Raw genomic sequence first — 25,374 nt, forward strand, 5'->3', positions numbered from 1 at the left:
TCATTCCAAGTTCTGATAAAAGTTATTATCCCTTAATAGAATATGATTAGTATCATTGTGCTAATCTGTAAACATAGTGCATTACATATTTACCCAAGACTCCATATGCAGCAAATGATATACAATTACTTTAAGTTCAAGTAACTGAGCTGGTTTGGATGGTATAAAGATATCTTAAATTTTCATATACCATTCTCAATTAATAAAAATATTGTTATAATAATATACATTTGATAAGAGGCCTTGTAGTCAATGAATTTGACCAAATGCATATCTTCAACAATAAACGTTCAATGTAGAGATGTGGCTAAACCACATTTCTTTTTTTCATCAAGTACAGACGTGGTGGGTGGAAGGAGAACCAAAAAATCTTTTGAGAATACCAAAAGAATGCAATACTTCACTTAATGGATTTGCCTCAGACCTCTTCCCAAATCACATCTGTAAGTATCTCCATTCTTGGGAACCTTCTTATCCTCCCATATACAACACATTGAAGATTTCAATGATAAATCTAAGTTTAAACACCCCGTTAAACATTATACTGCTTAGTCTTTTCTAAGTAGGAAATTACAAATATTCAAATAAAACTTTACAATTCATTAACCTAAGTGTAACCAACAATATTTTTTTCATCAGAAATCTTTTAAAATAAAAATTCAGTTGGAGAATGGGCAGCCCCTCTCCCCTCTTCTAACAAGCCTTTACATAGAATATTTTTTAGTCAAAACCCAGCATGTACAATTCCCCACACTTGTAATAATGAGAATTTACTGTAAGCAAGTATTAACATCTGAAACACTTTTGGCCTACTAATTTTGGATAAAGAATTCTCAACCTGAATCAGTAACTAACATAATAAAAATTAGTGTACACTCCAAATCATTGTTTTAACAAGATGTCGCAACGTGCTCAAGGACAGGCAACTGGGAAGTCAACACACAAATACTTTGCCTTCATGTTAGTCTTCACACAAACGTGATTTACTGTGGGACTTGCTAAATAATACCAACAATTACCATTAGTTCAGTCTTCCTTTTTCACATCCTTTCTTGGTGTCTTCCAAATTCTGTTTCTGTCTACCTCCTCCATGTTATAAAATATGCAACAAATCATGTTCTCAATAATAAGATGACAAGAACCAGGAGCTGTGATGAAAAGTTTGTGATTACTAAAACACTAATTCTGTAGTAAGAATCAATTCCATAAAATCAAATCAGAATAAAGGACAAATATTAATAAGACTAAAGTTGCCATTAACTTTTTGTAGTTATTTTTTTTTAAATTCTATAATTAAAGGATCCAGCATATCAATAAAATGTTTATCCACCAATAGTAAATAACAAATAAGAATTAAAGCAATATTAAAATCAGTTTCAATGACCATCACTACAAGATAATTTTTTAAAAATTGAAATGTGAGTATTATGTTCTCAATGCAGATAAACAATATAAATTTAAGATTTCCACAAAAATCTGCAGTAAATGTGATGGTCAAGCTTTATGGCTGCAAAAGTTCTATGCAACTTTTATTTACCTCTAATTTCAAAGAAAAAATTACAGTATTAAGAGCATGGTAATACAGTATGCTATTACTTTCCCAGACTACTGCTATTAGAGTATATAATAGGTTTAATCAACATTACTATCAAATGAGACTACATTCTGTTGCTGTGTAAATTTTCCTATACACTTCTTATTTACATGGTAGATTACTTATTAATATTAAACTAAAATATTACTGTATGGGAGTATTTTGCTATTACTCCATTAATACACTTTAAAACTAAGTACAGTACAGTATTGTAACTTGTCAGGTGTAAAAAAGTAATTTTACTAACATAACCCTCATATTAGGTTACTGTACATTTCGCAAGACTATAATTATAGCAAAGGGACTGCCCAAGACACCTGTTATGTTGACCTTTAACTGGGTTTTTTCTTTAACCTCAATATAGTAATAAGCCTTGATAAATAATAATACTAATAAAACACTACATACAATGGGAAAAATATGAGACCGTAGACTTATGCACAACTGACAATCATAACTTTTCTATCTACTGGATATATGTTTCTCTATATTAGTTCATGTACTTTATGTAAGAATACTGATAACAAAAATAAAATATTATATAGAGTCAAGAAGTCGACAGAGAGATCTGAGTAAGAGTGAAGGTGGTGGTGGAATGGAAGGAAGACAGCTTGTCCCGAGCTGCATTGCTATCTAGCTTCTATTTTTCATCTGCTCCTTGGGTACTCTCTTTTTACATAGCCATCCAACTCTGTTAACTTTGCTGACTGCAATTTTCACCTCTCAATCAAAAGCAAATATTTATTGTGACTATCTGTATGAATTCAACATTTTTACAATCAAAATGTCAACAGCTTTCTCATATCACACTAAATTAACCAGCGTCTGCTTATCCCTAAGTGTCACGTCCTAAAATTTGGTCTTGATAGACATTGTACTGCTAAAATTCTACATTTCCAAATTCTGTATTTCCAAAAATGTGAACCTAGTATCTTGTAAATCTACTACTGTGCTTCTTTCTATCTTGATGTTAAGAATACTTCCCAAGATAAAAATCTTATTTGCAATGGGAGAAGCCTTACACATCACAGTACTCAAAATCAGGTTAATGAGCAGATCAGTTTATTCATGACATCCACCAATACAATTTCTCCTAAACACCATGATGAAGATAATACTGTGATCACCTTATTGGTCAAGGCACACCAAAGGAATTACAAATAATTTTTTCGTGAAGACGACACATATGATGAACCAGTGACCCATTTTCACATTATCAATATGATGTTAGGAAAGATTAACTAGCATTTTACTTACTTTTGCCAGATGAAGTCCAACACCAGTCTCAGGTGGATTAATCATCGGAGAACCTTCTTTCTTTGCAATAGGCTCTTCGCCTATGAAATAGTCAACATTGGCTGTACGCAGTTCAAAACAATGGATGACCCCTCTTGATAAATCTGCCAAAATCACAGACAAAATTAAAAAAATAACAATGGAATTAAAGTTTCAAAATTTCTATTACCACTAGTAGTATTGACAAACAAACAATAATTGTGAACCTTGGTCAGCAAAATTTACTCTAGTAACTGATACATAATTATTTACATTTACTGAAAGAGATGACACAACAGATTACATCCAATCCAATACAATTGTAACATTTCACAAAGCAAATATGCGATAAAGATAAAAACTAATTTTTTCTTACCTGCAGGCTGAGGTTGTTTAGCAGTTTCAATATTCAATATTTCTGAGAGCTGAATTTCTTTGTGATATCTTGTACTTGTCTCATTTTGATATAACGTGATGGTTTTTGTGTCTAATCGCCAATAATGTCTTTTACGCTGTGAAAAAGAATGTTGTACTCAATAAATCTTGAAGACTGATTTAAATATTATGCAAGTAATCAAATTTTATGCCTTGTGCAAACTGAGGAAATATACTGGGTGCAGAAATTAACACCCAAAGAATTTCTGTTATTTTAAGTAACAACAAAATATCTTCCAAATTACAAAAAAAAAAAAAAAAAAAAAAATTATTTATTACCAGATCTAAGAAACTCCTGTGAAGGTGAATTAGATCACCTGGAATTTAATTATAGTAAATATCTGATTAAAGTACATACCACTATATATAAAATAAAAAACAGGAATCATCACTTACATATAAATACAATACAGTACTATACTTTAATTCTGAAGTCCAAAGGAAAATAGCATAGAAATTTGTTAATAAGAGAAAGAATTGCAGAAATCTTTACACAAATAGAAAACTTGAGGAGATAAATCAATCATCACTGCTTGTAAACTCAATAAGTACTTCCTAATATACTGAGAATATTCCCACATACTCTGGATTAACTAGAAAGAATAAATCACTGTCATAACCGCTAATGGATTTGATTATTGTTTGTAGCAAAATAAACCCACTTTTATAATAGCTTTATTCATGGTCTCAATGAGTACTTACTCTTCAGTTACAATTAAATAAGATAAGCAAATCATTCTAAGGCTTGATGGAAGCACTGAGTGTGTCAAACACCTTGGGTTCCAAGCAAACTAAACCCTCACTTCCGTGCATCTAGCTTGTTGGACAAAAGGCTGTTTTTCTGAACTTTGATTATTTGATTTTTCCCCTTAATTATAAGTAATGTTTTGGGAATTTCTTTGTCATTCCTGTTCTATTATCCCCTTCCTTTTTGCTAATGCATTTTGCTGGAATCAGTAAAAATCATCACAACACATTTGCAGACACTCTAGGGAGTCGTCAGGATGTTTGCAGGGCCCTCTAAATTAGAGAATGTTCTTTATGGATGTTTGCTACGTCGTTACGTGCCAGATTACCTTGGTTCTGTTCTCTGTAGCCAAACTCCTCCTCTGTCTGTACTGCTGTGTCATGTGCTGGTGAAGTTTTAGGTTTTGGCAAAAGCCAGATGGCACTCATGCTATCTTCTGACCACAGCAAGAGTGGTTCCTGTCTCCTGAAACTAACTATGGTTACTCCCTGAGGCACTTCCCACTTACAAAACCTTCCCGAATCATTTCATCTTCATGCAAGATGTACAAATTGGGGGCGATTGTCATGGTGGGACACGTCTACCTGATGGGTGGGATATAGATAATTCATCAGCCTCTTCATGATTCTCATTCCTCATGCTTTTGGCATACATTAAAGACATGTTTACCTGGAGCATCTACCTTCATGTCTTGGTGATAGTGAAAGGGATACCTCTGGAATTAAAAGTTCCTCTCATATAACCCAAGGCATCACCTAAGAGATCCCAGTCTCCTATGGATGACATGACCTCCACAGCATGAAACCTAAGCACCACTCACAACTCCCAAGGAGATAGCAGATTTCTGTTTTACATTTTCTCTCATTTGACCTCTCTCCAAAATTATGATTCAGGCTATTTATAGTATTAATTATAATTAAACATACATACAGATTAAAATGTTTTTTCATTTTAATCCGTTAACCTTGCACATTGCACCCTCTTCCCTTCTTCACAACTTCAATCTTATGGTTGGCATGGAAGAAATATAACTTGGGAGACTATTGGAGGTCTTTGTCTTTCTAGAGCTGAACTGTTGGTTCAAATGGAAAGCAATCTGCCTGGAATTAACACTGCTCAGGATTAATGGGCTCCATAAGGCAGACTAACCAATAAAAGGCATTCTCTCAGAGCCAGTCGAGGCCAGAATAGTACCACTGGTAGTGCAAGGATGGAAGACGACTGCATTCCAAGCAGGAAGGCTCTTGATCCCACCTACAACAGCTTTCAGATTATGATTCACCTGCTCCTCAGTATATGTGATAACAACTCCTTCAGTCTTCAAGGCATTTTCTGTGGGTGTTTTTCATAGTGAAGTGCCTTATCACTCAATTGCTGTTAATATCAACTGAGTAAAGTTAAGACCACAGTTTGAAGTTTATCTTCTGAATAGTTTTCCTATAATATTCCCCATTTTTGTGTTGAAATGTGATTATTGTTATGACCCTTGGCATCCTCTTGAGCACATATCTCGTTTTACTGTATTTAGAGTTAACTACATCACTCAGATTTTCATTGTTTCTTAGTTCCCTTTCTAAGTTTCATACAAGAAGGTGTTCTTAAAGGGTTTCCTTGTACAGTATTGGGATTTTTCCTCTTTAGTACTGTAACATTTGAGTGGTTTTCATCTTACTCACTTTTGCTTGAGAGGCTTATATTTTACTACTATTGCTCTGCCATGCTAGGTTTCAATGTTTCCATTCATTGTCTTCATGAACCCCTAATCAAGCAAAGGTTTTACTAATTTATTCCCATATTTCTCATTCATTCATTCATTGTGTTAAACTATTTGGATTATGTGAATTACACCTTTAGTTTAAGTGTATTCCTCTCAGACTTGTGTCACCTAATATACGAGTATATACAGTATATTCATACACTGCATTGAGACTTAAAATTATATGAATTTTAACAAGTTTATTTCTTACCAGTATTCCTGGTCAAGAACTTTCGACTAAGCCTATGCAGTTCGTCCTGGTTTGTCTTGCTTATCCAATGATATATGCAACTCACAACCAACAGGTCACTTGCTCCACTGTAAACTGATGAGTCAGCTTTTTGCTCATGGGACAACACCTACAGCCCACTAAAAACAAATCTTTTGCAGAAATAAAAGTGAATTGGGTGGTCACCAGACGTGTGATGTGCCCAAGGTGCTCCTATCAGCCATCCCCAATGATGATGGGGACCAGTTTGAACTAGCCCATTGGGTTCATGGGTTTGGTTGAAGTGTAGGTGGTTTCCTGCCCTGAGTATATCCTCCACTCACACAAGTATGCCAAGACATCAGGATCTAAACACTCCCTGTATGATTTCTCTGATGCCCTGAATGACACTAAGAAGTGGACCAAGCTACAAACTCTCCATATTTAACCCAAGAGGCCCCGGGGCACTGCCATTTTCTCAAATGAGGAAGAGCTTCCAGAAGAGGAACAGGCTCTCCCATTAAACAATCCAGTCTTGAGGAGGATCCAACAAGGAATCCCCCTGAAATTCTACTCATTTCACCTAGGATTCCTTGTCTTTTACCAGACTCCCTCGCAGCTTGGTGGTGGTGATCCAGCTGCCTAGATCCCCTTAACTGGACACTCCTCATAATGTCTAGATCCCCTTAACTGGATGCTCCTCATAAGGAGATGCCTGGGTGGAGTTTAGGAAGATCTGTCAGATCCTGTGCAGTATCAAAAATCCCTTGATAGTGAGCACCATCATATTCAGGATTCTGGAATTCAGGCCAGCCTTGGATACTAAATTGGATACTGCGATATTTTCAGCCATTAATAGAGGTTAAAGTGTCTTCAAAGGCCATCCACATGGAGGTGGGTACTCTTGCTATGAAAAATAGGTCATTGGAGCAAGCAAAATAGGTGCGGCTTTTACCTCCTGGGGACATAAGAATTTATGAGGGTGCATACATGTTACCAGCCATCAGACAATTTTCTTTTCAGTATAGAATAAAGAATCTTGGATTTCATGGGCTACAAATTTGGGATAATCATAAGTACTCTATTAGATTTAACATGAATCATGTACCTTAATGTTGATCTTCATCTCCAACGTTATCCCTAAGCTAAAGAGTCAGTTGTCCTGATGCGTCTTCTCCAGCTATTTCTGTCAAAAGCAACTTCTGCAAAACCCTTCTCCAAATCCTCCTTCGCTTTCTCTAATCCTCTGCTTTCCTCTAAACTCTCTATGCACAACAGGTTCCACCCAAGCCCTCTTCACTCAACCTTGCTGCATGCACTAACCATCTCAATCTCACCTCTATCATATTAGTAATCTGTACCATCCTGGCACTTCTAATTTTTACATCATCACTGATTTCATTATGGTAAAATATATCTTATTTTTAGAGCATTTGGCTTTCTTGTCACACATTACCCCTAGCAGCTCCCTCCACTTCCCTCAAGCTGCTTTTGTCCTGCTTTCAACCTCAGCTGTACAATCTCCCTCTTGGCTTAAGTAGAACTTGAATACATGAAATTTTCTACTTAGTTTTAAATCTAGGCCTCTTCTATCTTGCATACATAACCTATCCCATCCATGCCTGCTGGATGCCTTAACCTCGGTTTTACCCACATTATACCTTCATATCTCTCAATTCAAGAGATTCCTGCCTCTCTCTTACCCTTCTTAAACAATTCTTTAGTCTGCAATAATCACCAAATAATCTACATATAGCAATGTCCACAGATTTTCATTCCTAATCACTTAGCACAATACAATCTGTAACCAGTACAGAAATGGGGTAATGGCTGATCCTTGATATAAGCCACCTCTAACTTAAAAACATTTCTGTTTTGCCACAGGCCGTTATTAATACTCTCCTTTCATTTTCTCTATTCATTCCTAAGCACCTTGCTCATATCTCACCTCCATAATGTTGATATTTACTATAATACTTCTTATCAAGAATGCTAACAATCACCACTTTGGAGGCAGTATAAGGTCAATATATACTTAACTGTGCATTGAAAGAGAAGCTTTGAAGTTACATCATAATGAACATGTTTTGAACAATTTTACAGATGAACTTTCACCCATTCATAATGTTGTTACATATATTCTATTCTTAGTGGCTTAAACAATTAAATCACAAGTTTAAAGTGATTTTCTATTGATCACAGAAATCTGCAATTATACCTATTTTTGCAAGTTATTAATGCTAACAGTGAATATCTATCTATAGGACACCAATAAAAATTATCTGTTCAGTAATTAGTTTTTTTACAGGAAGTTCTAATACTGTACATACCAGAACTATAAATCTATCAAATATATGCAAAGTCACCTATAACATTAAAGAGAGGATAACAATCTGCAATGAAAAACACCAAAAAAAAGAAATTAAAATATGAGTAAAAATATAATACATAACCACTGAATAAAAGTTAAAGTTCTGAAACAACCTGCCTGATGGTGATAAATGATGAAGACAGATAAAAATTTAAAAATGGCTACATTCTAAAAAGAGGAATCGAACAGATTCCCAAAAGTATTCTGTAAAGATTTATTTTCTAATATTTGTACCCACATAACTGTGGATCTGTTTCTCCAGTGGCTAAATTATTACTAACTACTCAGTCATCCTGTTCCACAAACCAATCTCTTATCAGCAGCATTCAATTCTATAACAAATCTGTTACATTTTATTCTTGTTCCACATACGGAAGATTGATCATTTAGAGAATGACTCCAGTTGCAAAATAAAAGATTAACACACTTACCATACTATCTTTGTTGGTAAAATGAACCATCCATCCTTCTTTGAGCACCTTGGAAGGCCTCTTTGTGTGTTTAACCGACTGTACAATTCTCATCAGTGGAATGTTGTTACTTGCTGAAGGGCTGAAAATAAAAAAATTATCAATAAAATCTCTGGTTTCCCTTAAATCATGAACTGGCATCAATCTCAGGACTTCAGTTATACCAAATGCTGTATCAAATCATTATAAACTTATTGTAGTGAACTTTTATATAATATACATATATTATATGCATACATATTATTACATTATATATACATTATATATATTATATATATATATATATATATATATATATATATATATATATATATATATATATATATATATATATATATATATATATATATATTACATATATATACAGGCAGTTCCACAGTTAACGGAGGGGGTTCCATTCCCAGCTGACCGCTGATGACCGAAAATCATCGATAATTGAACCATCACACTAATTATGGTAATAAAGGGCATTTACGTCATCGTAAGAGCCAATAAACCACCAACAGCGCCGTTAACCACTTACAGATGCTGGCAAACTGCTTACAGACACCAATAAACCGCTTACTGCTGCCAAAAATCTGATTAACGGCACGTTAGCCAAGTGTCTTAAAACCGATGCCATTAAACGATGTCACCGATAGGTAAGGACTGCCTGTATATATACATACATACATACATACATATATATATATATATATATATATATATATATATATATATATATATATATATATATATTGGCTGATGAAGAGTTAGAGGAGTTTATTTCTGGTGACAGAAACTCATTTCTCGCTATGATGTGGTTGGATTCACAATAAGCTGTAGGTCCCGTTGCTATGTAACCAATTGGTTCTTAGCCATGTAAAAATAAGTCTAATCCTTCGACCAGACCCAGGAGAGCTGCTGATCAGCTCAGTGGTCTGGTAAAACTAAGGTATACTTACTTTATATATATATATGTGTGTGTGTGTGTATGTATGTATGTATGTGTGTATATATATATATATATATATATATATATATATATATATATATATATATATATATATATATATATATATATATATATATATATATATAAAACTTCAATCAATCTTTTAAATTGGATGAGTGTAAAAGTGCAGGTTAGTTTAGGTTAAGAACTATATAGAATTCTGTTAGCTCAAAGATATTTATATTTATATATGTATGTGTATAAACATATAATATTATTACAAATATACTGTTCAACCTCTCTTCTTTGATCTAGCAGAAGCATAATAAAAAAAAGAAAAAAAAAAAGAAAAGGAAGCACCAAAAAGCTTTCTCTGTGTACAACAGTGCGGGAGGGAAGCTGAGAGTTGGTTGTTGTGTTCCAAAAAACGCTAACTGTCTTAAGAGGATTATATGTTCAGTTTAGGGACCTATCCAACAGGGCAGGTTTTACTAGGGCCACCTTTAGTTAGTGCATCCCTTAAGCTCCCTTTTCCATGAAAACTTCGTACTGGCAAGTTTTGTTATCTTTCAGGCTACCAGCAGGCTACAAAGGGGGGGAGTTGTTTACAAGCAACCACCCACGCACTCGACCCAAGTCAGCAGTCCAGCGGTCACGAGCAGTGAGAGCACAAGTAGTATCTCTCTCTCTCTCACTTCTTTCCCTTGTCTTTCTAACTTTTTTGGAACCGATGAGGATTGACTCAACAGACCCCAAGCGTCAGATGCAAGCGAGCATAATTGAGCTACCATAAGGTAAGTCTGAAGATGACAATTACTCGCAGTTCTCCCTCTAGATCTTCAACTTAATTTCTGTTTCAAGTTTCTCTTATCAGTCACTGACTAAGGAAGTCCTAGTGAAACCATATCCCATTTATGAAGCTGATTATATGAAGTATAATTAGTGTTGCCTAGTGAGATTGCATAAAGTATCCTCCATGGTGTTAACATAATATTCTCGATTTAAGATACACCCCTTGCAGTAATTAAGGATAAGTGAGAGGGTCTGGAATCCAAGGGTTATCTGGATATGTCTACGTAAGAATTGGGCACACCTTGGAACCTGGTCATACCCTTATTTGGAGAAGGAATACCTATAATATACCTGAGAACTGCTTATAAGAGCGTCACGAGAGCGACTTAGCTGTTGCGTCATACCCTAACAGAGGGGGAATTATTGTGTCCGAAAGGGGACGAAAATGGAGCTGTTATTGGCTCCCGTAGGACTGTCTTATTTTCTTCATTGTTTTTGTTGAACTAGATGGTTGATTAAGGTGGTGTATTTAGTTCATTGTTCAGAATAAATCAAAATATTCAGTAACCTAGTTTCAACTGGCGACCGAATATAATTAAGTAAATATTCTGTCTTTTTGGGTAACTTTTAACCTTAATTGATGGGATTACATGGGACTTAGATAAAGCAAGGCTATATAAATCACAGTAATTAATAATTAAACTCATCCGCCGAAGGACCCATGTAACAGTGGTGACCTTGCCAGGATTTCTAATTAATTCACAGAGATAAAGAATTTGGAATCAAATTAACTACAAATTAATTCAAAGATGAAAAGTCAGATCATATTAATTTCATGCTAAATTCTCCCAAACAAGGATACAGGCCAAGGTAAGTAATATTAAGAATACCAATATTATAAGAATTAGAGTAGGTAGGAAAGTGTGCATTAAATGAAAGCAGGTATAATTTACATTTTACAAAATTAAAAGAGAACTATTACCGTTGGATAATGAGTCCCACGCGCCAGTCGGGGCTGTGTAAGTTACCAAGTCAAGAGTTAATATCTTGCTATTCACCGGCCAATGATTAATGCATGATAATAATCTCTGAACGAGTTAGCTATTGCATGACAGTACTGGGAGGGCGTGTGCCTAGAACTTCTCTCGTAGGATAGGATGGACAAATTTACACAAGTCCACAAAATTTCTTGCAAAATAGCAACCGTTCACCCCTACAGAGAAGGTCCCCAACCGAGCGTTACAAAGAACTACTTTCCCTTGTGTGGAATCATATAGAATTTTCTTGCCATTAATATCGCAAAGGAACGATAAGAGAGTTAATTTCATAATTTGCCGTTTACATTAACGTAAATCCAGGCCATTAAGGACGTCACAGGTCTGTTTCTTTGTATCCCAATCAGGCCCGTAGTAAGCATGGTGGATATTTGTAGCGTTTAATTCAGTGCAGGAAAAGGAAAAAAAAAAAAAAAAAGTGAGAATCATAGTAAATTTGTTTTCCATCTTTATAACGTAACATAACTTGCACTGGTGGTATATTAAGTTAAAACTTGTATTCCCACATTAGCCTGATTCATTTTGTAAGAGGAATTCGAGTGTTTTGTGCCTTTTTATTGTAAGTAAACTATAACACCACCGAGACAGAGAGGGCCTTAGTGCTTGCCAAGCACATGGAAGTAAAAGCTAAGGCAGTCCTCTGCTCACTGGAGAAGAGTCAGAGAGGTGAAATGGTCGAAGTTCGTAGGGTCATAATGAAGGCCTACGAAATAACCCTGGAGAAATGGAGACAGCGGTTCTGAGGTCTTGCCAAGGAAGTCGGCTGGTCCTGGACAGAATGGGCCTGTCACAAGACCCAGTCTGGTTACCCGCTTGTTCGACTCCCTGTCGTGCACTACCTTTGAAGACTTAATCAGACCATCTGTGGGCAACACTTCCTCCCCTTTGCGGTCAATATGTCAAGATAATTGACAGTTAGTTACACCAGCCTTGCTCCAAAGAATCTGAGAAATGACTGGGAATCGATACATATTTGTTTAAAATTGAAAAAAAATTTACTATACAAATGCAATAAGTTGTAATAATAGCAAGAAAAATATGACAAAAATTAATAAAGTAATGTCATATTTGCCTATAAAACTACAGAATACAAAACAAATAAATACATGTTACATGTGTATAAAAAATCTTTCTTTGAGAGAGAGAGAGAGAGAGAGAGAGAGAGAGAGAGAGAGAGAGAGAATGTTTATATCAACAGTCGTTTTGTGATTGTGATTTTATTGCATTTTAACTAAAGTATGCTAGCACCATACAGTACTTATGTACAAAAATAAAAATAATATAAATTTTACACATAAAAGCATGACAACTTGAAAATTACTTAAAAAATTAAACAACCACTCCTGCAGGGTTTCTCAAGGATTTTGCATATGTGCGTGTCTTTGAAAAAACTGCCTAAGCCTTTAGTTAGGTTCCAGTGAAAAGTTCGTGTGTTTGTGAATTTGTTCAACTCATAACGTAAGATCAAGGTTTACAGTACACACATATATACATATACACATATACTGTACATTCATTATATATATATATATATATATATATATATATATATATATATATATATATATATATATATATATATATATATACACACACACATACATATATATATATATATATTATTTACGTGTGGGTCTTGGCTGATCAGTTATTGGTTAATTACGTAAAGTTGCAACGCCCTGCAGGCCAAGAATACACGTAACCTGTCTCTTGAAGCCAAGAGTTAACCTCAAAGACAGACGTTAATTAATCAAAGGTCGCCAGTTAAGGGTAATTAACTTAACAAAGAATATTAAAGAATAAAGACTATGATGAATGTCACCAACTGGATCGTGAAAAATCTCTACTTGTTAAAATGGTATTAAATACAAAGACGCAACAGTTCTCCCCAAACAATGAGTGCTAGCACAACAAATACCAGAGTATTAAAATGACTTGTTTGCCTAAATCCTGAGACTTACTGGGACAATTCGCTAACGCTAACAATATAATAATTTGACTTAATCTAGACTTCAGTAATAGCATATCCCGTAAGTGGTGGCTGAGAATGAAACAAGAAAGATTGGGAAATACAGGAAGAGAATAAAAGAATGGGTGAAGTTTTGAACAAAAGAAACTTTACCTTACGACGAGCGTTGTTGCGCATCAATGGACGACGGGAAGTTCTTGCAATTGCTTCTTCACTTCACTAATAGAATAATAAACAAAAGGGGGGAGAGACACAACCGGACGTGTTGTCTCCCCGAAAGCTGGATTCTCTGTGCCTCTTCTCTGACCGGCCTACGTCAAAACAGCCCTACAGTCATGCCCTAGGCGTCTACGTTCTGTTAAAAACATTCGCCAAGGTAGAAAGGAAACAAGGACCTTAGGACCACCTATTTTTAAGGCTGATATGGAAATTTTCCTATAGGGGGAAATGCCTAAATGCTACCTATCCTTTCCAACGGACGTTAAAGTTTGAACTGAAGACGCCCTAATGCAGACAACGCCTTTTACCGGTCTTGGTCAGGCTGATATTATTTACAATCAAAAGTTACGAGGGCTTAACAGCAGTAATATTTATAAAAGCTCCCCCTTAAGAGGGCCTTCACTCCCTTTTCGGGCGTGAAGGTCTGTACTAAGCAAGCTGTTCGCCTCTATTAGTTACACTTCTTCCCTGAGCAGATTAGTCCTGGCTAGCCTACCTCAGCTACACAGAACTACACCTAACCCTAGATAGGATATGAGCTATAATCACTACTTTTACCTAATTCTAATAGTACTAGAAGGTGCTTACGGTTATTATAGGCTACCTCCTACAATCATGATGTTTTTAGACCTAGCCTAGTGGTACATTCTATGGTATTCCCTAGCCTAACCTATCCTAACCCGACCGTAGCACCAACATAAGAGTTAATGTTCTAACTAAATTACAACTTGGTTTTATGTTTAATACTATTAATAATTACTAGTTAATTCATGAGGGTTGCCTCACATGATAAATGGGTGCCTCACTGAGGTCTTAGGCCATGCGTGTCATGAGCACGTGGCTCGTTTCACAATAGTTAAGATTATTGAAATTAGTTATGCTACTTACGTGATTTGTGCTCGGGTGGTAAGTGGAAGGAACAAGGCTACTAAATTGATGTACCGTGATTTAAGGCGGTCTAGGCTATGTACAAGAAGAGAGATCACACTGGCTACCTCCTCTGGGCAAGGGGCCAGGATCACTCTAAGATGGTAGGGCACTGTACCGAGAGGGCACTAGTGCCTGGATGAGCTTATGGCTCGGCAACTACTGGGCTTTCTTCCGCCCCTTCTTCTTCTTCTTCTTCGGGTTCCTCCAAGGCCTATCAGTATCAGGCTTAGGAGGGGATGAGGGCACCGATTCTGGGGACAGGCCAGAAGGGCTAGCGGGCTGGGTCAGGGCAACTTCAAAAGCTACAGGAGGGCTCCCTACTCCAGCTGCCGACAACCGAGCGAGAGCAATCTCGACTCCTGCATCCGAGGAGGCCAGTTCCTGGTCTTCCAGAGACGGGTATTATTTCGATCCTCCAGGGGTTCATCCCCTGAGTCAGATTTGGCAAAGAAGTCTCGGTGCTGGAGGCTCTCCAGTTGCGATGATCAACTGCATGGGGAATCTAAATCTCCTGGAGGAGGATTCGCCTCATGATTTAGACCCGGCATAGGGGCCTTCTTTAATTGGTAGCTCAACGTCCGTGGCAGACGGAGTCTGGCACTGCTCAGTGCTCGCAAGTGGCACTGGCAGCAGTTGAGGTCAGGCATGCCTGACAAGGGGTCCGGAGGTGTAATACCATGGACGCGTGGGGTTTGGCTGCGGCAGAGATTCCTGCCCCAGCAGGAGATCGTAGCCTCTCGAGAGTTTTCTTGGGGCGTCCGCTGGGCGTTGCCTTGGGCAGCCCTCCCAATTTGTGGAGTGGTCTGTCCGCTTGCATGTCCTGCAGTGGTACTGCTCCTCCTGAATATCTCTTTGGGGAGAGGGAGGACCTCTTGGTGGGCCAGCCCTTGGCGATTGGAGAGGCTAGGCCTAAAATAGTTTGGTTTATGCCCTTCCGCTGGACCACCTTGGTGGGCGGGAGGTGGGGGTTTGAATTTATCGAGAGTTCTAGATGGGGCCTCCATGGAGGAGGTAACGTGGCTGCGTAGTGGCGTTGGTAACAGGCTTCCCAGAGAAGATCCCGTCCCAACAAGAAGGCCACCCGGGCCGATTCCACCTACCACGCCAAGGCGGTGGGGTATCGTGCCCCAAGGTGTCGTGAACCTGGAGTTGGACCGTGGGGAACGGTAATGGTGTGGCCCTCTATCCACTTCATTTTCCACCGGGTTTTTTCGTCAACCATGGCACCGGCTGGCACTTGGGCCCTAGTGATCAGGCTAATGTCTGCCGTAGTGTCTACTGTGACCGGAAGGGTCACGGGCAGGCTAGTGCTCTGAAGAGGGGCCACCGAGATGAACTGGGTTTCCAGTCTCTCGGGGTAAAGGATCTGGTGTGGACCGGCTGCAGAGAATGAAGTGCTAATTAGGTTGACAAATTTTGTGGTGGGGACATGATGTGGACAGGCCGGAGATCCAGCATTGCAGTGGCTGGCAGCCCCACAGGATTTGCACGGGCCTTTGGGATGGGCTCGGTGGCCTGCAGTAACTGTTGGAGGAGAGGGCTGAGCAGATGAATCGGGAGAGGAGTTCTGGTTGGTAGGGGTAGGCTGCTTATTAGTGCCGAGTTTGTATCGGCACTCAGCTTCAGCTGTGCCCCTTCTGCAATAGTTGCACATGGTCTTGCTTGGCAGTCCATTCTTCGGCGAGTGGAGTTCGAGAGGTAGGCCGGAGGAACGATTCGCTTCTGAGAGGTGCTATGCGACTGATTAAAAGTTTCCCACGAATCAGCCATGCGACAAGCTTCCATAGTGGGGGCTGTTTATCGTTAAGATATACAGCAAGGGGCCCAGGCACACATTGGTAAAGGTCTTCTAGCATGGTCTGATTGAAAGATCCTCAAACATCGTGGCAGGCCAAGGAGTCGAACCAGCTGCATCGGACTGGGTTTTGTGACATACCCATTCTGTCCAAGACCAGCCGACTTCCTTGGCAAGACTCGGAACCGTTGTCTCCATTTTTCTGGGGTTATTTCAGAGGCCTTGGTAATGACTCTACTAACTTCCGCCATGTTGCCTCTGGCTCTTCTCCAGTGAGCTTAAGCGCTGCCTTGGCTTTTCCTCCATATGCTTGGCTAGTATTAAGGCTCTCTCCGTCTCCGTGGTGCTGTAGTTATCGAAAAGAGCCTCGATCTCCTCCAGCCATGCTTCTGGCTCGTCCTCAGTCCACTTGGGGACTAGGGAATTGATGCTCGAAATTGGAGCGTTTGATGCAGCAGGTGTAGGACTGGAGGCTTGCTGTCTAGCCATAACTTCGGCATTCTCCATTTTCACTCTTTCCAGCTCGAGCTCTTTCTCTTTGAAGGCTAGCTCACTTTCCTTGCAGGCTAACTCATGCTGTCTTCTTCTTTCTTCTCTTTCCTCTTCTAGTTGCCTCTGCTCGCTTTGACGCCCTTCGTTTCTTCTTCATACTTCCTCTGCTCGCTTCATACTTCCTCTGCTCTTCCTCATACTTCCTCTGCTCGAGTCTTTCTTCCTTCTCCTGCTTGGCCAAGTCGTCCACTTGCTCCTTGACCCAGGTGGTAAGTTCCGAGCCGGTGAGACCTGCCACCGTCCCCAGCCCCAGGAAGGTTTTATAATTTTCTGCTGCCATGGTTCTGGTGGGGAAGGGCGTCTAACCGGGTCGACTGGGCGTACTTGGGCAGCGAGGAAGTGTCTCTTCAGTGACGTGGCACCCTTTCAAAAGGTGGCACTGTAGTTGGGTGTGCCATGTACAGGTCACACTGGTGGCACTCAGTATCCCTAGGCACCGGTGCAGGTTAAGTTTCAGAAGAACTTTCTCTTCTGTGTTCCCTTTTGTTTTGGTTTTATTTACTTTCTTATATGCTTGCTTGGTGGCACTATGGTGCCAATGTGTTCCTAAGGACCCTCTACTGGAGTCCAACTAGGCTATATAGGAGGAAAGGCACTCTACACCTCCTGCAGAGTGTAACAATTGAATGAGAGAGAAAAGAGAGAGAGAGAGAGAGAGAGAGAGAGAGAGAGAGAGAGAGAGAGAGAGAGAGAGAGAGAGAGAGGTAAGTTTATTCAATTGATGACAGTGCAGCAAATTATTGGCACTGTGGAATAAAGTGAATTTGGTTTTTTTTTTTTCTTTAAAGATCCTCGTGAGTGGCTGGTCCCAGTACCCAGTGCTAACCCTTCTTCTTTCAGAGGGTGAAAACTACTGTTTTGCTTCAGTATGGATAGCAGGCCTCACTCGGACCGACAATTTATCACTATAAAACTTTAACTTGCCTCATCTACTTGTGGGACAGAGGTATTGCTTTTATTTGGTTTTAATTAAATTAATTGTCTGTGTCGGCTGTTCTTTCTTTGAAGAGGGTCACACACACTGGAGAGAAGAGAGAGAGAGAGAGAGAGAGAGAGAGAGAGAGAGAGAGAGAGAGAGAGAGAGAGAGAGAGAGAGAGAGAGAGAGAGAATTTTCAATCAGCTCATTTCTTGCTGCTTGAGAACATGTTAAGCAAAGATTTTATAATTGCACAATGGCATGGTTCTAAATAAAATTCAGATACGTGCCTTGGCTTCCTGAGCGATGCTTTATATCTGACTCACAGGAGCCGACGTGGACGTCACATGACTTTAGCGTAAAATTTAAAATTCTTTTTATATGATTTTTTACAGCAGGTAATTGTATAGGAACGTGTTATTGTATTAATCCTAACTAAGGCCTATCTTTCCCTGACTAAATTATATCTTGATTTTGTCATCAAGTCTGTCTAGCTAAGATATTGCGTAGGTGGGTCTACTACGCCAAAAAAAAAAAAAAAAAAAAATTACCCAAAAGTGGCTGGAAGCAGAGTCGAGTCACAACAACAAGGTCTTAAGATGGCGGCCAAATCCTGTTAGGCCTAAATTCAAAACCCCAAATGGCGGGTCCTCTCACAAATAGTTCAAAACAATTCTGAATAACAGCGCGGACACAGCGGAGGAATCAAAATGGCGGGTATTTTCTTTTTAGCACCAAATTCAAAACAACGAACGAAACAAATGCAGGTATCCAGATTTTACTCTAAATATACCAATCATGCATAGCGTTTTACGTTAACGATGGAAAATGAAATTACCAAACAACTTTGTGTCTTTTGTTATCGTATTTTCCACGGCTAAAACGTCCGTTTAAGGACTGATTCGGACGGGACAATGCAATGGATTTGTGTGGTTCAGATGGGACTAAATTTTACGTTACTGAAAATGTATTTTATGGTAAAATTACTATTTCCGTTCGTTTTCGCTATTTCACTGACACGGTGTTTTGAATGATTCCCGCTATATGAAAACAATAACGATCGGATATTGCCGACACGATTACTAAATTACTTTGTGTACAGGAAATGGGCTCCGCAGATTCGGGTCTTAGGATTTGTTACGAACCACTTAACTCGAACGCGTAAAAATGCCCTTTCTCAACGTTACAAATTATGACTCGCTCTGCTTTCGATGCACCTTGCCTACCTCACGCTAATTTCTCACTATACTTCTTATTGTTTATTATTATGCCTGGCTCCTTGTTTGGAAGAGTAAATGAATTCAATATCTGACTTTTTATCTTTGGAATTAATGTAATTAATTTCCTTTTCTCCAGATTCTTTCTCTAAAATTTATTTTAGATTCTACGCAAGGTCGTCAATGTTACGTGTGGGTCTTGGCTGATCAGTTATTGGTTAATTTACGTAAAGTTGCACGGCCCTGCAGGCCAAGAATACATGTAACCTGTCTCTTGAAGCCAAGAGTTAACCTCAAAGACAGACGTTAATTAATCAAAGGTCGCCAGTTAAGGGTAATTAACCTTAACATAGAATATTAAAGAATAAAGACTTTGTGAACGTCACCAACTGCGGACGACGAAAAATCTCTACTTGTTAAAATGGTATTAAATACAAAGACGCAACAGTTCTCCCCAAACAATGAGTGCTAGGCACAACAAATACCAGAGCATTAAAAATGACTTGCTTGCCTAAATCCCGAGACTTACTGGGACAATTCGGCTAACGCTAACAATATAATAATTTGACTTAATCTAGACTTCGTAATAGCATATCCCGTAAGTGGTGGCTGGAGAATGAAACAAGAAAGATTGGGAAATACAGGAGGAGGATAAAAGAATAGGTGAAGTTTTGAACAAAAGAGACTTTACCTTAGAATGGCGTTATTTAAGATCAATGGACGACGGGAAGTTCTTGCAATTGCTTTTTCACTTCACTAATAGAATACTAGACAAAAGGGGGGAGAGGCACAACCGGACGTGTTGTCTCCCCGAAAGCTGGATTCTCTGTGCCTCTTCTCTGACCGGCCTAGGTCAAAACAGCCCTACAGTCATGCCCTAGGCGTCTACTTTCTGTTAAAAACATTCGCCAAGAGAGACAGGTATAAAGGAAAAAAGGACCTTAGGACCACCTATTTTTAAGGCTGATATGGAAATTTTCCTATAGGGGGAAATGCCTAAATGCTACCTATCCTTTCCAACGGACGTTAAAGTTTGAACTGAAGATGCTCCTAATGCAGACAACGTCTTTTACCGGTCTTGGTCAGGCTGATATTATTTACAATCAAAAGTTACGAGGGCGAACAGCAGTAATATTTATAAAATATATATATATATATACATTCTTATGCTGTGGTTTTCATAATGCAGTAATCTCCCCTTAGTCATTGTGTGTATGTGTGTATTGTTGTATACTGTATAATTTTATGTTTAGATGTGCAGATTCCATAGAGAGTTAGCTAGTTAGCTCAAAGTTAATGTGGTTAAACCCTGTATGGTTTGTAAAAAGGACGATGTGTGGAGTGGAGAGAGAGACAGAGAGTAGTTGTTCTCTATAAAGAGGCGACCTGTTTCGTCAACATTCAAGACTGCTGAAGTAACGCATTCCTATAGGGCTCGATCAGAACACTGTTGGGTGGAAAATTCTATCACGTAAGTTGCCTAACATCATTCAGGAATTTTCCATGAGACGATATCTTTTCATTTTATTATAGTAACTAGAGCTTCTTTTGCTCTGAAGCTATGTAATAATAAATATTATTATTAACTGTAATTCCACTTTCTCTCTAATTATTGTTTTTAAAGAGTTTTTAAAATAAAAATCTCGTCTAAGACCAGTCCACACACTCGTACGGACGGCAATGCCATCTATAGACGCCCATACAGAGGGGATCATTGAGAGACCATTATCCATGCAGGAAGGATCTCTCTCTCTCTCTCTCTCTCTCTCTCTCTCTCTCTCGACTTCATATGTCCTGTTGTAACGTAATTGATAATTTTGGTAGACGAGGGTCACTCGTTACTTTTAACTGTTTAATTCCTCAGTAAATGTGTCTGAGTCATCTGAACAGTGTATTTTATTGAGTGTACGTAGCGACGCCTGGTAAAAATGAAGAAACTGGTATCAAGGTAGTGTAACATAATCATTGGTTTTAAAGTGCATTAAAAATAATATTTACAGTGGTTATATGCAAATCTATTTTTTCCCTTTTTAATACTTTTTTCATGTTGTATGTTTTATGCTTTATCTTTTGAAGAGTTTTTATACATATGTGGTGTGTTTGCTATTGCTTTAATGCTTTGCTTTACATTTCTGATATTTACTTTTTGCATAGTATGTTTCTGTGTCTTTTGTATCCACATTTTTGTTTGATTGATTTAATTGCCTTATTTTGTTAAACACTTGGGAATTAGCCCTTAAACGCCGAGCCTCTATTTACAAAAGTGTCTGCTGTATGCCGGCGGCGTTCGGGAGTTAGCGCCGAAGAGGAAAAAAGTTTTTTTCAAAAAATCACAGCACGCTTAGTTTTTAAGATTAAGAGTTCAATTTTGGCTCCTTTTTTTGTCATTGTTTTGGAACAATTCAGTCATATGAATGATAATTATGTATGATAATTATTGTACATTATCATATTGTTAGGGGTTTGTGATTGGCAATGAAACATAAAATTTCAGGCGACGTGTGTAGGAAAAACATGATATAGAATAGGCCTTGTTATTTCGCTTATTTTGAATTTCTAGGGATGCAGTAAGGAAAACAGCATTTGTATTAACGTTATCTTTACATAACCAGTATTGCATAAGATACCTGTTGTTGCAAAAGCTGGCCAATACACAGATGGTTTTGTAATTTAGCAGTCATCTTATACTACAGATATGAGATAAATTCATGAAAATTTGCCATAATTTTCAACCTCATTTTATCTAAAGGTTGTCTTATACACAGAAATACAAGTTAAGTTCCAATTTTGCACCAATGCTGAGGTAAGTGCACGAGTAAATGTAAAAAAAACAGCCACTACCATTGGCCGGGTTTTGTCCAATGGTTCTAGGTCCGTTAAAGCGAAGTTTTACTGTACATATATATGCACTAAGCCCTAAATTATCCACATTAAAAATGCACTCTGATGGTTGGCATCACTGAATGGGAAAAAAGAATTATTTCATATGCAGGATAAAAAATATTTTTGTTAGGGGGCCCACAGCATTGCAGGTGTTATTGCTGTGTGGTGATGTATATTTTTTGTTTGCCCACTTTGTCCTAAAAGGACGAGGAAAGTGTTGACCCTTCAGAGGCAGCTTGAATTTGTTGGGAGAATCAAGGCAAGCTGGTCTATGGGATGTATAATGGAAGAGTAGAGCACTCCCTAGCCCACCTTGCAGGATATCAAGAAGGCCAAGAACAAGCTAAAGAATTATGTGATGGACTTTGGGAAGATGTTGAGAAGCCCAGCCTTATAAACCTCCTTGCAAGTCTAAAAGTTTGATCATTGTCAACTGTTGCAACAGCATACACAGCTGAGTGGGTGAGTGAGAAAAAGTTTTGTTTTACTTTTAAAGTCATAGTTTTTAATATGTTTAGGCAAAATAGGAAAAAGAAAGTGATACCCAAACTATAAGGTACTATATCGTACATACTTTGCACCATTGTATTGTGTGTTGCATATGAGTCAAAAAAGTTTTTTTCATGTACAATGTATTTTTTAATGTTAATGTATAAAAGCTTGTTTTATTTTAAAAGCATTTTAACCTTACCTGCTTGGTCTTGGTCTTACAGGATCATCATCTGTGCTGTCTCCATCAAGATCAGGTAACTGATTTTCTTCATTATCATTCTCATCATCCCAATATCCATCCCCTTCAACACCAACATCACCGTCATCACTACCAACACCATCTGATAAGGGGAATTTAAAGTAATGTTACTAACTAGCCAAACAATGTTAAAAACTAATTGTCATAATAAAGGAGTTTAACATTACCATCATGTTGCATTTCTAGACTGTTTCATACAAGACCAAAGTATATAATCTGCTTCAAAAAACAAAGTGCAGGAAAGAGCATCAACATATGCAACTTTATAAACATGTAAGGTACAATTAACTAACAGACATATCCCAATCACAAGACTTGGTAATTATGTACTTCCCCATACATCTGTAACTTGTTCTAACATCAATACAAGACCACTAGGTCTGTGGATGCAAATGCCAGGTAAATACAAGTCTAGTATGCTAAATTTTTTAAGTAATTTGTATTTTTCCTAGGTATACAAACACTACACCTTTCACAAGTGGAATACCCTTCTGTGCAGGCGCTGGACCCGCCATGTACTTCGGAGACAAGGATGGTACCCAATTAGGTAATCCTGAGCCTGAACGTCTTGCTACAGACTATATGTTAAGATCTATGACACACTACCATAAGACTTCTTACCAAAATGAGCTCTAAAGTGAAATACCCTAGCCAACAGAAATTCACCTGATATAATTAAGGCATCTCAATCTTTTAAACTTTAGTCCTACTTTCAGCTACTAATTCTATTGTACAGTAACTAATGTACAGAATTTAAGACTAACCATAATTAGTAATTATCATCTATCCTTTGATGTCACTTCATTACAAAGGCAAGACAAAATCTGGGAATTACATAGAGTAATGACTTTTATATGAAAATTTTTCTCTAAAACCAATCCATCATCCATTTATACCAACATTAATGATCTTCGTCTCAGACACTGCAGTCGCTGTCAAGGCAGAAAACACTACCTTCTTATTAGGTAGTAGCACTTGGAACTGTATGCTTTGGGTCATGAATGAATTCAAGATTTTACAGCTGTATCACGCTAACGATATGACCACCATAAAAATGACTGATGGCTGACAAACACAAGAGTGAGGCTGGGAGGTGAGACAAAGATGCCGACATCCCCATCAATGCACACAAATCAACAGCTCTTTTGTAAACTGTAGCTTATAATAAGTTGTATAAGTATTCATGTTAGTAAATTTCACCATGGTTAATAAGCTGTACAAGTACTAATATGAGTAAATATGAATACTTATATAATTTATTAAAATATTTAAATTATTTATATTATGATATATTGAGCTTTCTTCACATTTCCAACCCTATATCCAACATCTGCAGCTTTATCTATGCTTCCATTTTCCTCAACTGCACAGTGTTGCCTGAAGTTTGTAAACATATGTGCATGATTTTTCTCTAGTTTTTAATAATTATAGTATTAATTCATACATACAAGTTTAATGGTAGACTAATATGTAAGTGCATCTTATGCATTCATGGCCTATCAAACACCTTTGTCTTTACATTTTTATCCTATGTGGGTCAGTTGTAGGTTTATACAAATAGCCAAAGGCCCTCAAAAAATATATTTAAGTTCTAGTGAAGATTCCTTAATTACTCAATTCCATGAACCAAATTCCAGAAAATTTTTATGGTAAACTGTATATTGTTGTTGGAGAAACACAGAACTTTCAGTCATCCTGCAATAAGGAATAATCTGGGTATCTTGCTCAGATGTTAACATCTTTAATGACAAAAAGCAAGGAGAGCAGTTGATGGGTGCAAGAGGAACTTCCCCATGCGTCACGCTACTATTGCTCTTTAATTGTCTGCTGGAAAAAACACTGTAGTGTCCGCGGTATCTGAAGATCACAAATGTGTGTATTTAAGAGTGATGGGTTTGCAATGAAAAACACTTAAAACCATGCCTCAATATCCAAACCTGATATATTCTTAGCAAATCTACAGAAATATTTCCAAAAACAAAATATTATACTCTAAGCCACAAGCTCACCATTTGAATGATAGCAACCCCAAATGATTTTTGGCTATTTCTCTACTTTAAATATCTTTGCTTACTGAAAAAGGTTAGGAATATATATCAGTAAGAATGTTTAGTGTACATACCCTTTTTAGGTGCCTCTCCTGTGCAATCTTTGGGAACTCGTTCAGAACATTTTTTGTGTGCGTTGAACTTGCAGTCTTTGCACTGAACACCTTGTCTGAAGAGACCTAAAAATTCAAGCAGTGAATCATTAGTAAATTGTTCATTATGTAACGCTTAGTACTGGCTTGTGGAGTCAAATTGGTGTTGAAAATTAATTTGCAAACTATTTACATTATACCACATACAACAGTGAGCTTACCCTTATCACTAATAACACACAGAGAACTAACAGGTATCAAATCGAATATTTCTTCATATAAAGGGGTGGTAATTTTAATTAAAAGAATAATAAATATTAATCTTTTTACTTTTTAAAAAGTGTCAACTATAATTTTTTCACT

General features: G+C 37.7%; 1 protein-coding gene across 12 annotated transcripts in view; it reads right to left on the reverse strand.

Annotated features, from left to right (window-relative positions):
- Window positions 1-25,374, reverse strand: part of PKD (serine/threonine-protein kinase D3) — a 273,053-nt gene that overhangs the window by 55,907 nt on the left and 191,772 nt on the right. For all 12 annotated transcript variants that reach the window (XM_067119831.1, XM_067119860.1, XM_067119879.1 and 9 more), the window contains 5 exons: window positions 24,994-25,098; window positions 22,812-22,953; window positions 8,819-8,939; window positions 3,246-3,381; window positions 2,852-2,994 (listed from right to left, as the gene is read on the reverse strand). In XM_067119831.1, the coding sequence (XP_066975932.1) occupies window positions 2,852-2,994; window positions 3,246-3,381; window positions 8,819-8,939; window positions 22,812-22,953; window positions 24,994-25,098 (647 nt within the window). The remainder of the gene's footprint in view (window positions 1-2,851; window positions 2,995-3,245; window positions 3,382-8,818; window positions 8,940-22,811; window positions 22,954-24,993; window positions 25,099-25,374) is intronic.

Source organism: Macrobrachium rosenbergii, chromosome 2 (assembly GCF_040412425.1).
Source record: "Macrobrachium rosenbergii isolate ZJJX-2024 chromosome 2, ASM4041242v1, whole genome shotgun sequence".
NCBI classification, from domain to species: domain Eukaryota; kingdom Metazoa; phylum Arthropoda; class Malacostraca; order Decapoda; family Palaemonidae; genus Macrobrachium; species Macrobrachium rosenbergii.